This window comes from Ammospiza caudacuta, chromosome 15 (genome assembly GCF_027887145.1).
Source record: "Ammospiza caudacuta isolate bAmmCau1 chromosome 15, bAmmCau1.pri, whole genome shotgun sequence".
In the NCBI taxonomy this organism is placed as follows: Eukaryota; Metazoa; Chordata; class Aves; order Passeriformes; family Passerellidae; genus Ammospiza; species Ammospiza caudacuta.
In genome coordinates, this window is record NC_080607.1 from 12695201 (window position 1) to 12709203 (window position 14003).

Genomic DNA, 14003 nt, shown 5'->3' on the forward strand with positions numbered 1-14003 from the left:
GCCGCCGGATCCTCCTCGATCCCCGGGGCTCCTCATCCCCGCAGGGCCCCTCAGCGGCCGACTCTGCCCATCCGTCCCTCAGGATCCCGCTAAGTGCAACGCGTCCCTCCTGGCATTGCTCAGGCCCCCTGTCCCCTCAGCGTCTTGGTCACCCCATCCCCTCAGGTCCTGCTAAATCCTCAGGGCCTGGCTGGCTCCCCCTGTCCCCTCAGGCACCACTAAATCCACCCTGACCCATCCTTTAAGGATCCTGCCAAATCCCCCCTGCCTGCCCTCTGAGGGTTCTGCTAAATCCTTTCATTCCCTCAGTGCTCTCAGGGTTCTCCCATTCCCTCAGCGCCCAGCTGGGTGATCCCAGCCTTTCTGGATCCCACTAAATCCTCACATCCCCCAATATCTGCCTGGGTGCCCAGTCCCCTCTGATCCCATAAATCCTCTCATCCCCATCAGTGCCTGGTTGTGTCCCCCCATCCCCTCAGATCCGACTAAATTCCTCCTTCCCCACAGCAGCCGACTGGGTCCCCCATCCCCTCAGATCCCATTAAATCCCTAATTCCACTTGGGGCCCCAGCACCCATCTCCTGTTGCAAGGGGAAGAGCTCAGGGAATTTTGTCAGGGCTGCCCTGAGACCTTTTGCCAGGCACCATGTTCTACGTCCATTTGCTCATCAACAAGCGGGGACCACTGGCCAAAATCTGGCTGGCTGCTCACTGGGAGAAGAAGCTGACCAAGGCACACATCTTTGAGTGCAATTTAGAGGCCACCGTCCAAAAAATCCTTTCCCCAAAGGTAGGCTGCGGCATGGGGAGGGATCTCCTGCAGAGTCCTGGGGTGGAGCTGTTGGTCTCTTGTAGAGAACTCTGTTATTTCTGTGTAATATTTTAATGGTTTTGCCAAAAATACTAACTCCTGAACAACCTTTTTAAAAATTTCAATCCTTACAGTTTGCTATAGCTCTGCGAACCTCTGGACACTTACTCCTGGGGGTGGTGCGGATTTACAACAGGAAAGTAAAGTACCTCTTGGCAGACTGCAATGAAGCTCTGACCAAAATGAAGACAGCCTTTCGTCCAGGTATACACAAAATTCAGCATTTTTTCATCTGTGTCCTCTCATTTTAAAAGTTAATTTTCGGATATTTCTGTTAAATACACATTACTGACCCCAAAAGAAACTGACCATACTATCACCTACTGCTGGTCTGGCTTAATTTACTGCCATTTCAGATCTCTGACTACCTTAACAGAAGCAGTATCTTAAGTGGGCTTACAAGAAGATGCTAGAATTCAGCCTCCATTGCTGAATAATTAATTTTAATTTCTGATGACACCAACAACATGTCTAACAGTGTCAGTGCCAGACCTGACAGTGTGTTTTGAGCTCTAGCCATGTAGACAGGGAGAAGGGACCTGAGATGACTGGAGCCTTTTCCAACAGGCTCTGTATTTGTCATACTTAGGCAATAAATGGGAGGCACTGTTGTCTAAAAAAAAGCCTGAGAACAGCAGTGTCTACTGCCAGTTTTAATGTGCTTTGTGACCTGGTCTGTTTGCAAAATAGTCAATAATTACTCTGCATTATTCTCAAGGATATGATCACAGAATTATAGAATCACAGAACCATTTAGGCTGGAAAAGCCCTTCAAAACCCAGTCCAACTGTTCACCCAGCACTGCCAAGGCCACCACTAAGCCATGTCCCCAAATACCACGTCTTTCAAATCCCTCCAGGGATGGTGACTCCAGCATTACCCCGGGCAGCCTGTGCCAGGGCTTGAAAACCCTTTTAATGAAGAAATTTTCCCTTAATATGCAAGTGAAATCTGCCAGCCACAACTGGTGGCTATTTTGGAGAGAGATCCTACAGCAACTTGGAGGGCACCACACAGCTCAAGAGCACCCAACAGCACCACTGCTGCAACAGAGACTTTATTTACCTAGAGAAAAGGGGGGAGAAGAATCTCAGCAGAAGTGGTAAAATGCTGAAAAGGGATGTTCAGGGATGCTGTGAAATCTGCATCAACAGAAATAGACAAAAGTGATCTGACTTTGAAATTAACCCTGTTCTGAGCAAAAGGCTGGATTGGATGACCTTGAGAAATCCCTCCTCTCGTGAATTTTCCCAGGATTCTCTGATTCCCAAGTAATTGGGAGTCTGAGTACATAATTATTTGCTGCTGGAGAACAGTGTTATGGAGACAGAGCAGAGGAAAGGAAAACACAGTGGTTCATTTGCAGTGCTGTGAAAGACTCTGGGCTAGACATCAGCTGGGAGAACCTTCCAGGGACTTAAAGTAGCTGCTCACCAACACGAGTACTTACATATTTCAGGTCCTGTTGCAGCAGACTCTTTTGTATTTGTCTGTAAAAAATAGATCATTTTAAGGACATGGAAACTGAAATTTCACTTTTGGGTGCCTAAGCTGTGCCATTCTGTGATTTAGAATGGCAGCAGCCCCTCCTGACAGGTTTATGGGCTTATTATACCTACTTGGGAGACAGCACTACTTTTATTTTATTGATACTTATTTTGTTATGTTGTCTGTTTATTTCAGGCCTTCTTGACCTTCCAGAAGAGAACTTTGAGGCTGCTTATCAGTCCATTACATTACCTGAAGAATTTCATGATTTTGAAGCACCACTACCAGATGTAAAGTAAATGCCTCCCCAGTTTTTATTCATTCTTTTAGAATTTCCAGAAGTAAAAGCTATACACTTGCTGTTATCTGATTGAGACTCAGATTGGGTTGTTTTGATTTAATAACTGAATTCTCCTAAATTCTGAGCTCTACAGCCACAGGCATTGTGCTTTGGTAGTTTTCCTCAGTCCTTTAATCAACAGACCTTCACAATGGAATAATGTCTTGAACTTAGTCTTCAGGATTTTAAATTGTCTGCGTGAAGGATGCAAACAGCTTTCTGAACCCCAAGAGAAGAGATAAAAATTAGTATTAATCCTGAAAGATGTGGCCAGTAACCACACAGTGTTGCACTGTTCCACTGGGTAGCTTCATTTTGTTTCTGCTCCACTGCTCTCTGGGGCTGGAGTGTTTTATCAGCAATAGTCAGCCTGGCTCCTGAGAAAAAGCCAGCACATTTCTTAGGCTTTTTTGACACAAAGCAGCACTAATGTAGAAAACTGATAAAAACCAGGAGGCTAAGTCATGTTTCTGATGGCTCTAGTGCCTCAAAGGTCCAGGACAGGAGATTTCCACTGAGGGTTGCTCTGTACCTCCTCATAAATATGGTTTGATGGGATCAGTAAGGGTTTATTATTTTGTAAGTACAGCTGCAATATAATACACTTTATTCAAGTGCCTCAGTGTGCTGACTCTGTAAAGGTGCCTTTTCTACCTGCCCAAAGAATTGTGTAATTTGATTTAAAAGATGTTTCACTAATTAGTTGCCTTCTGACAAGGGTCTGGTAGGTACCAGGGCTTGGATGGGAGCAAAATCACAAAGGCCCAAGTTTAGTGGCAAAAGGGAGTGGAGAAATATGGAGATAAAATTGTGATAAAATGCCAGGATTGAAGGCTGTGTAGAACCAAGTTTTCACATTCCAGCTGAATGCTCAATGAGTTTCAGTTCACTCTCTATTTTTATAATGTTTTTTTCATTCAGGGCCATTGATGTTGCTGAACATTTTACCTTGAATCAGAGCAGAGCTGAAGAAATCACACTTACAGAGGATTATGAAAGCAGTATACTTCTCTGTGATAGAAACTTTGGTGAGAGTAGTTGAGAGTAGAAGAATTTCATAAGGGGAAATGTGTTTTATGTGAAACTTTTATGTGAGCCCTTTCCATGTGTGAAAAAGCTGTGATTAAAGGTCCATTTGTTTCATGCTTTTGCTGATTGGGCTATCATGCTGTCTTAGGTTTAAAATTTTGTGTAAGCAATATAATCTGGTGTCAGAGACTGAGAACCAAACCAAACATTTCCTGCTTTTACTAAATTAGCTAACATTGTTTATTCTTTATTCCATTTGAGGTATGGGGTGTCTTGTAACCTTTAAAAAATTACTTGAAACATTAGGAAATTGATACATCTGAGTTTACAAAACTCAGACAGATGTGGGATCAGGAATTGTGTGTTCCCTCAGATGAAGAAACAGAAGCCCTGAGGAGACAGAGCTTCTTTGAGGGCAGTGTCCTGACGAGCAGTAACAGTCTGGTGGCAGATCCCAACTCAGCCAGCACCAGTGGAGACAAATCTGTGCTGCATGAAGATGTTTACTGCTTCCAGGATGACCATTTTGGGGATGAGGAGGATGCTGCAGATATGATTGGTAGGGTTTGCCACAGGCAAAGAGAATTGGTTCCTTTCCAAGTATTTTCATTCTTACAGGAAAACAGTCAAGAGAGCAGCAAAGCGATTGTTGTCAAACATAAATTCTCTGTTAGCTGTTGTTTCCATACATATATTTTTACTACTTGTCACTAAGTCTATGATCACTTAGACACTGCCAAGTCAAATTGGTTTAAAGGCTGTATTTCATTATTTTAGAATTAAAGACATTAAATTTATGCTTAATGTTTAATAATTAATTTCTGTTTTCAAAGGTGAAATAGTGCCGCACTTTTTATCCTTACTGTTGTAATAACAAAGGCAGCAAAGTAGTTTCTGGATCATTATGGCTTAGAACATTTATGTAAACCTTACAGATTGATACCTGTTAACACTATTAAGGCGATATAAAAAAAAAAAAAAGGGTGGAAATCTCAAACTTGGGACTAATCCCCTCCTTTGTGTGCTGCTGCAGACAGCCACACCACTGCCAGCCATCTGCAGAAGCTGAGCTTGCTTTCTTTGCAGAGTATTAACCTTGACTAACATTAGGCTGTATCAGACTGTATCATGACTACTAAGGCTTAGAATGATTAAAACTATGTGCTTTGTATTTAAGAAATCTTGTTGAGGGATGAGCAAAATGTCCTAGATAAAGACATTCTTGACGAGGAGGAAGCACGTCCTTTGTCACAAGATCTGCCAGAGAACAGCACAGCCAGTGAGTTTGCAGTGTCTGCTCCATCTCACATAAACCCTCTGTTCCTCTGTTAATGCCTAATGTCACTCACATTCAGCTTTTTGTATCCTTGTGCCTTTTTCCTTTCTTCATTTATTTTGCTGCTTTTTTTCCCCCTAAACTGCTTCGTCCACCATTTTAGGATCATTTTATTTGATTTAGGAATTCCAAATTTGTAACTTCACATTGCTTAGAAACACCTTCATGTGACATCCTGTTGGATATGCTGTTGGTTCACCCTGCTGCTCACAGCATGATGTCCCTTTTGAGGGGGAAAGAAATCCAAATAAGGCTGTCCTGTAACAGTGAACTTTCCTAGTGAGAGCTTAAAAGATCTTTTCCAACAGAAACAATTCTGTGCTTCTATTTCTGGCTTCATATTTCTGCAACAAATGAGACTTAAGTAGCTCATAAATGTGCTGTTAATCTTCTTTTGGTTTGATGCTGATGAAAGAAATTAAGCTTTGATAACTATTTCTGAGAAATTTTTGCTATCTTAAATCCTTACTCCCCCATCAGAGTGTTAGTTTAAAACAGAGAATTCTGGAACAGCTTTAAAGGGATAGAGTGGCTCTTGCCTCTCCTTGCTCTATTGCTGGTGCTGCTTGTTATTTTCTGTTGACAGAGATGTCCCCACTGCCATGCACTTGCCTGGAACTGGAAACAGATAGGGATTATTTGCCCCTGAACACTTTTTGTTGTGTGGATTTTTCTCCAGATCTGTCTCTGCTATGGCCTGGTCATTCTGGGATCAGTGAAGGGAAGTGTAGAGCATTGAGAGTATGAGAAGGAACTGGTGAACATAAGGGAGATTATAAACAAAAACACAGTTTCCTATTTCTTGCTGTTTTTGTCTGGTAGCATTCTCTGTCATGTGATTGAGAAATTAGTCCATATTGCAATTTTTCTTTGTTATTAATTTGGGTTATTTGCTGGGTTTTCTTGCAGTTGAGTCCAACTGTGCAGACACCACTGTTAAGGATGGAAATCACACAATGAATGAGACAATCCTTTTGTTCCAGGAAGAAGGGTTTGTGCTTGAGCCAGTTGATGATGCAGGTCAGAAGTTGATCTGTTTCTGATAAATGTTTGCATTAACTAGTTTTGGTTTGCTTTTTAGTAGTGAAAATATTTGCAATAAAGATTATTCCCACCTTAGATTTCATCTGCTCCTGCAGTCAGAGTTCATTTTTACAGTAAATATTATACAAACCCAGTGTCAGGTTATTTATCCTAGCTTCCCAAATTTCTACTTGCAGTTTTTTTCCATGTACAAGTCAAGTTTTGTTGCTCTTCAGCTGTGGTAGCATTGCAAGCTTGGCCTTGGGGGTGGTACTGAAGATTCACCTGAAAAACTTTAATTGCCAGTCAAACATCAATGACTTTTATATTTAAAATCACAATCCTAAAACTTTCAAGCCTTTGGAAAACATTGGTTTGTGAACTTTTAACAAGATCCAAGTGAAGAGTATTACATTTCCTCTGCAGAGGAAATCTAAATGTCCCCTATCACATTGGTGGCTGTTTATGAATAAGCAAGCTCATGTTGACAGCAATATTTACAATATTGGAATTTTCTGGCCTGCCCAAATAATATCCAGGAAGTTATGACTATATAACTAATCTGTGCCTTTCTTTTGTGTTTACATCTTGATTAAATTGGTAAAGGATTAAACTGACAAATACAGATATTAATTATAAGGTAATGAAACCTCTTGAGTGCATCAGCAGTTCCTGGAGCACTTAGCTTCCTGATGGATTAAAGCCTATTCAGTCTTGTTGCTCTATCATGTGTTTTCATTATGTTGTCCTGTACCCAGCTCTTTATTAAAAGAATCATTTGTCTTCCACAATTAAACATAAGGGAATTTCCAATAAAAGAGTACAAAGAGTGAAAACTTCATAGAAACTTTTGAAGGACTGGCCTGTGCACTTGTGCTTTGATTTTCAAGTCCAGGCAGTGTTCAGAAGGTCGGCAGCCAGGTTGATTCACTGGGCTTTTTTTGTGTGCCTAATGTCCTAGGAATAGACCTTAAGAGTTGTTATTAATACTTGCTTTATGTAGCTGTCACCCCGAGGAAGAAAAAACAAAGAAAGAGGAAGCTGCTGGTGGATGTAGAGAAGGAGCTCAGCTGCCAAACCATTTACAAGCAGCTCTCCAACTCCTCTGACCTCCTGGCCACGCTGGACCTCGCTCCCCCTACCAAGAAAACAATGATGTGGAAGGAGTGGGGAGGTGTGGATAAACTCCTGTCCCATTCTTCACAGCCTATGATTCATGCTCAGCTGCAAAAGGTAAACATCAGTTCCTTGTGGGGTCTGTGCCACTGTGTAGGTTCCAGGATTGTTGCAGAGCTGGGATCTGAGTGAGAGAGTTTTGCAGACTCTGATCTGAAGCTGGAGCTGGCTGCAGGTGTGCCCTGAGCATTGCTGAGCAGTTCAGGTCAGCAGACACCTGATGGTTTGCACACTCACCACTAATTGTTTCATCATCTCTGGGGTCACAGCCTTAACCTTCTGCACTCCAACAAGAGAAAAATTACAAAAGGAACAAGAGAGCTGATGTTTCATTTCACACACTGGCACCTGACTGATCTTATACTGAGACACAACTTTTTACTCCTCTGTCCATTTTTTTTTATACTTTCTCCTTTGTTGTATTGTTTCCTGGTTTATTTCCTCTTTGTAATCAATTTGAGTTATCTTTTGTTTATATTTACTTTAAAGGTACATCAGACATTAGTAGTAGAATATTGCTGATGGATTTGGAAGGGTTCACTGCAGCAGTGCAGCTTCACCACTTAGAGTCCAGCTGCAGAATTACAACTTGCTCTTTAAGAAGATGAAAACTGCAGATGTTTCTTTCTTTCATCCTTCCCTACTGGCTGGCTTTAAAAAAATGATTCAAGCTGCTCCTAAGATGTTTTATTTTTTCATGGAATTCATGTCAGAGCTGCAGAAAGCTATTGCTTAAAAACAAACAAAAAATTGCAGATTTTCAGAGTGACCTAATTCAAATACCGAAATTCTGGGTTGCAGTCATTAACATACAGTTCCTATTCATATTTTGTGTTGATGTTTGTAAATAATCTGACATGATATTCTGAAAGCAAACAAAAAATAATTCTTTTCAGTTGTTTGAAAAATGCTTCAAGACTGACGGATTTAAGATGAGAGCAAATGGAATACAGAGGATGTCTGAAATGAAAGAAATGAGAAAAGAGCAAGATACTACAGGTAATATTTTAATTCTGTTGTGCAGAATTAGGTGTTAAAGAGTATTTTCTATTCTACATAGTGTTTGAGAGACACAAGAGGTGTTGTTGTGCAGTATTACAGAAATTACTACTTTGCTGTTCTTTTGTTTCTTAGAAATTAAATGAAATCCAAGTTTTTTCTTCCTTGTGGCATAAGAAGATATTTTTTGTTTCATCTTTGGTTTCTCTAATTATCTCTGAAACTACAGATTTGGGTAATGTTGCTTGTGGGGTTTTTTCAATACAATTGAAAAAAATTAGCTTTCCACTTGTCCTAAGCTTAATCAAACTTCTCTCCAAAATTCCAAATTAATGTAAAAAGTTCTACTTGTATCTGGAAGATGTGTTTAGTTAATATCAGGCAAGAAGAAATGTTCCATTTTAAATCTTCTGAGAAGGATGTATCCACTTTCATTCCTTTGCTCTGCTGGGAACCTAACCTCTCTCAAAAATTAATTAACAAACCCTCCTCCTGTGAGTCCATAAAGGTCAACTTTCAGAAAAGGAAAACCTGCCTTAGAAGGTTCTTCTTCCATGATTCTGTTGGGAATGATGTTTCTTCAATATTTGCTTATTCTGGCTCTTCCTCTCAAAGACTGTGAACTTGTGTGTGATTTTTGATTTTCAGAGGATTTTTTAAGGATGGTGATTCACAGTAATTTCCTCTTCACCCTTGGTTTTCTGTTAATACAGAGATGCTGCCAGTAGAAGAGCCAAGTTACCTGCAGGAGCCAGCTCATTCCGAGACTGGGAGAAAAATTAGAAATGATTCCTTTATGTTGACATCACAGAATGACAGAAATGAAACCAATGAGAACTGTGGTGAAATTATAGTGAGCAGTTTTCCTCAGTTTTAGAGACCTGAGTGTGCCTATTGGTTCCACTTTTTGCTAAGATTCCATTTAAAATATGTTAAGAAATTAATAATGTTTGGAAAGGATGCTAAAAACAGTCAAGAGAGCATTAAGTAGCTTGTGTGATGAAAGTTTATTTATAATTTGGTGAACTCCCACAATGAATGAATGGTTAATTAAAATGTTTATTAATCAGCATAGATTACAGTTTAATCACTAAGTATACATGAGAGCTTAATATTAAATATGAAATATTGTACTGAAGAGACAAATATAATCTTTATAAAGGATAAAACTTACATTTTGTGTGTCATATTGAGGAAATACTTAAGCAATATCTCCTTCATCTTCACTTCTGCTAAAGGGCATTCTTTAGAGAATATGAGGCTCATTGGTGTTGAAAAGTGATGAAATTGGAGCTAATGGCAGCAGAAAATGTGTGCTCCATGCCTGAACTCTGCCCATAGGTTTAGATTCATCTGTAGATAAATCCTACACAAGGTCCTTCCCTGTATCAGGAAAGACATGGTAGAAATAGCAGCTATTAACTTATTTTGAAACACTTAATTATAATAAATTCTTTGAAAAGAACTGTGTGAAGAGAATTGCACTGTGTGCATAAATAGCCAGGCATGGTGATTGTCTTCTTCATGTTCACAGGAGGATGGAGCAGCTTTCTCTGAGAGCTCCAAAAATTCCCTGGGCCAGGAGGTTGAAGCACAGCAGGTGGAGGTGCCAGAGGTGTGTGTCCTAAGCTGATGGCCCTGGCTTGTTTCACAAGAGAACCCTGTTTCTTAAAAAAAAAAAAAAAAAATAGCATTGTGAACTTCCAGGGAGTTTTGCTTCCTGTGAGAAGGAAATAATTTCAATTCAACCCTGCTGGTTCTGAGGATGTTCATGTACTCTGAAACCAGGGCAGTCAGCTGCAAGCTTCAGAGGTTAAACCCAAAATCCCAAGTCAAATATTTGAATATCTCTTTAAGCTCCTGGCCAGTGCAAATCCTGTCAGAATCCTAGTCCCACAGAGCAGTACCTGGCTGTGGAGCTACCTCACTGGGACCATGTCCATGTTGCACCTGAGCTGTCTCTGAGCACAAAGCACACAGGTCCCGTTCTTGTTTCACACAGCCTTGTGTGAGCACAGAGGTGCCAGAGGCTCCTGATTCCCTGAGTTTTGCCATCCAGCTCCATCTGGATTTTCAGCCAGCCTGGAACTCCTGTTCTTTTTCTTGTGGTGTGTGATTTTTTTACAAACCCTGACTAACTTTCTGTTTACTTCCTCTCAAGGAGCAAACAACAACAGGGAAAGACAATGAAGAAATAAGATGGGGCAAAAGAACTCTTCGGTTACAGAAAACTTTACAGGTACCAGTGCTGGATTTTGCTATTAGATACCAAAAGCTGGTGTTGATTTCAGCTGGACCATGTTAGAAAAGCTCTTCCTTCTACTGTCCACTGTGTCTCTGCCTCTCACCTGCAGCATGTGCTTTTTTTTGGTATTTCTGTGGAAAATCAGGATTCTGGGTGCTCAGTGTGTGGTGTTCCTTTCCACAGCTGCTGGAATTACTAGAATTTTCTGAATGCTCTTGTTTTTGAACATATTTCAAAGGTTCTGTGCAAATAGTAAATAAATATTTACCCCTAGGTACAGCCTTTATAAAACAAGAGATAACTGATCCCAAAGAACTGCTCAAGGATATTTATTGTTATCAGTCACAAAGCATGATGGGAGCACTCACTGGTGTAATGGAATTCTGTGGAATTGTAGGTTTTAGTAACACATATAAGTACCAACACTTATGGCATTAAAATGTGAAGAGTCACTTCTATAAACACAGATGGAAAATAGCCAGGGAGGTTGTGGACTCCCCATCTGTGGAAGTGTTCATGGCCAGGTTGGATGGGGCTTGGAACAACCTTGTCTGGTTGGAGGTATCCAGGATGGGGGAGTGAGATGGTCTTTAAGGTCCCTTCCAACCCAAACCAGTGTGTGCTTCCATGATTCTATGGAGATGGGATCCCATTTGAGGCATTCAGGCAGGGATATTCCCTCTGTGCTTTGCTCTCTGTTTGGACTCCATGGGCTCCAGTTTTACTGGTGCAGAAGCTGCCCTGACTGATTTCTCACTTCCCTCACACAGCAACTGAAGAGATCAGGAGTGTCTTCCTTCAGTTTCTGGGAGCTCTGCCAGAGAAACAGCCGGAAAGAAGCTGCAGCCACATTTTACATCTTCCTGGTGCTGAAGAAGCAGCAGGTCCTCCAGCTGCAGCAGCCCAAGCCCTTTGCTGACCTCACGGCCACTGCTGGGCCCATGTTTGACAAGATCAGATAAACTGATCAAAATACAGCTTAGGTTGCATTTCCCTGCAAATTGTTTTTCTGGGAAAAGGATGGAATGTCTTGTCAAGCTGTGGGAGATGAGCAGAGCTCCCTGCCCTCTACACCACCCAGCCATGGCTGGTGCAGGGGTCCTGCCCCAGGTGATCACTACAGGGCTTACTATTAATATTTATAGTTACATAATGAGTTACATGATAGCTATACAATATGTTAATAAAATACCACTAAAATATATATTCTACGCAAGAGATTTACATTGTGAAGGGTTTTATAAAAGTCCTCAAAGGAATTTTATAAAAATCCTCAAAGGAATTTCATAAAACCTTTCTCAGAGACTACCTTTGGAGCTTAAATTATTTTTACAAGGCTTGTGTCTGTTAATTGTCTAATACCATCAGTAAGAATTATCTGTTTACTCTCTGTAGCAAAAAATTTTAGACTATTTAAAATTGTTACTGTCAAAGAATGTTCAATATTTCATATCTTAAGATCTAGCAGGGTACTGTCTCCAGTGTTGCTTTTGTGTGTTCAGGCAGACAGAGGTTACACTGGCCCTAGAAGAGTCCAGAAGCTGCAGCCAGAAATTCTATTTCCTAGAAACCCTGCATTGTCTGATTTCACAGAGCTTTTTAACTTATTAACACCTTTATTCATGTGTAGACCTATTTAAAAATGGATGTTAACTGAAATATTATTAGTTCTTTGCATTTTTATCTAATTTAGGATAAATTTTGTCCCTTTTACTGTCATTTTCTGAAGCTCTTGGTTTCCAGCTGCCCCCCACCTGGAGGAGGAATGGTTGTGCCCCACTCAGCTGCTTTGGTGACATCACTGTTCCTTGATGTGGAATCAATAAAAATCAGAAAATGTTTCCTTTGCTTGTTGTTGTTTCTTCTGAAGGATCAAATCCTGTGGGTTCATCTCAGGGTCAGGGACTTGGTGATTTTACTTTAAATGGGAAAGGATGGGTGATGCTGTCACCTGACTTCAGCTGTTCACTCACCTCAGTGACACCCTGTTTTTCTGTGCCCACTAATGTGTGTGGTTCCTATCCCACAGGATTTGGGGTGCTTTGGTTTTGAGGGTCTGTTTAAGGGAGTAAAAAGGCTTTAAAAGAGGTGAAGCCCCAGTGTGGGGCATGGGGTGGCCACTGGCTGTGGGGGTGTTCCAGCTGAGTGTCCTTTCTGAACAGGAATATTTGATTACATAAGTATTGGGCCTGTGCTGCTGTTCTCTGAGGAGTTCCTTTTCTGAGTGTAAGGAAGGGAAAAGCATCCCTGTATAATAAAAACATCTCAGTTTTCTGCAAAAGAAACACTATTTTTGGGTGGGAATAGGAGCATGGCTCTGGCCAAGGCTGGAACCAAGGGCAGCTCCCAGAGCCAGGTGCTGACCTGGGAAAAGGGTTTGAGTTTGGTGAAAACCTCTCCCTCTTTCCCTGCAGCAGGCCCAATCTCCCGGGAGTGGTGCTCCCACTCTCCAGGTCAGGGTATCCTGGGAGACCAAGCACTGCAGACTGCAGAGGGAAGGAGAAACCATTTTTCTTTCCCAAAAGCCATCAGGAATGACTCTGCATCTCACAGCAGAGCTGCTGCCTGTGCCACATGGTCAGAGCTGCTCCAGTGGCAGCAGCTGTGATAACTCATTAATTTTCCTTTCAAGGAGAGAGGCTGTGCGTTGGATTCACCGGGAAAGAGGGAAACAAAAGGCAGCTGGAGGTGGGCAGGAATAAATGGGAGGCAGGAGATATATATACACTGAAAACAGTCTGTGTGTTGGGATAAATGAGGCACAGATCATGCAGGAAATAGTGCTGCAAGAAAGACTGACATGTATTTACCAAACAGGTTTGTCAAAACTCTGAAATAACCATGGGGGCGTGACAAAGGGAGCTGGAATCGTCTGGGAAGCACAATGGGCCTGGGGTCAGACCCAAACTGGGCTCAGGTTCCACTGTGGCTGTGAATATTTCCCACATAAATCCGTATGCGGATCCACACAGGCTGGATGTTTGCAGCACAGGCACAAGTGCATCTCTGACGCTCCCGGTCCCCACGGGGGTGTCCGCAGCCGACCTTGGGCGCTCCGGCCGCGGGCACGGCGCTGCCCAGGAGCCGCTGCCCAGCGCAGGCTGCGGGACGCGGCGCGGGGGCTCCCGAGACGTTTCCTCCGCAAATCATTTGGGAAGGTTGATCTTGACAGCTACAGCAGGAAGCGTGTGGGAAGTGCCATGAGTAACCGGGCTGTGCTGGAGAACGGGACGTGCCGTGCTGTGCTGTGCCGTGCCGTGCTGTGCCGTGCCGTGCCAGCCGTCAGCCTCAATTCCCAAACCCCCTGGACGCCACTCACAGCCCGGGACAGCAGCTCCGGGTGGATGTTGCTGCTTCTCCACCCCAGCCCCGGCGATTAGGGCTGAGCCAAAGGGATTGAAATGGGGCACAAAATTCCGGTTTTTTAATGACTTTACTTTATGAAAGTGCGTCACTAATAAGAGGCAGGGATCTCCTCGGAGCTGTACTGCTTAAA

At 42.2% G+C, this 14003-nt stretch overlaps 1 protein-coding gene across 1 annotated transcript; it reads left to right on the plus strand.

Annotated features, from left to right (window-relative positions):
* The first annotated feature begins 631 nt into the window (after nt 1–631).
* RAD21L1 (RAD21 cohesin complex component like 1) lies at nt 632–12102 on the plus strand. Its single transcript, XM_058814692.1, has 13 exons — nt 632–790; nt 946–1075; nt 2555–2654; nt 3621–3727; nt 4102–4287; nt 4906–5007; nt 5974–6084; nt 7091–7320; nt 8160–8262; nt 8976–9115; nt 9797–9877; nt 10424–10501; nt 11278–12102. The coding sequence occupies exons 1-13, from the start codon at nt 647–649 to the stop codon at nt 11467–11469; spliced, it is 1704 nt and encodes a 567-aa protein (XP_058670675.1). The 5' UTR covers nt 632–646; the 3' UTR covers nt 11470–12102.
* The last annotated feature ends 1901 nt before the right edge of the window (nt 12103–14003 follow it).

Coding starts and splice junctions, on each gene's coding strand:
- RAD21L1 (XM_058814692.1), top strand. CDS start 647: ATGTTCTACGTCCATTTGCTCATCAACAAGCGGGGACCACTGGCCAAA. Junction 8,263..8,975: donor AAAAGAGCAAGATACTACAG/GTAATATTTTAA, acceptor CTGTTAATACAG/AGATGCTGCCAGTAGAAGAG. Junction 10,502..11,277: donor GGTTACAGAAAACTTTACAG/GTACCAGTGCTG, acceptor TCCCTCACACAG/CAACTGAAGAGATCAGGAGT.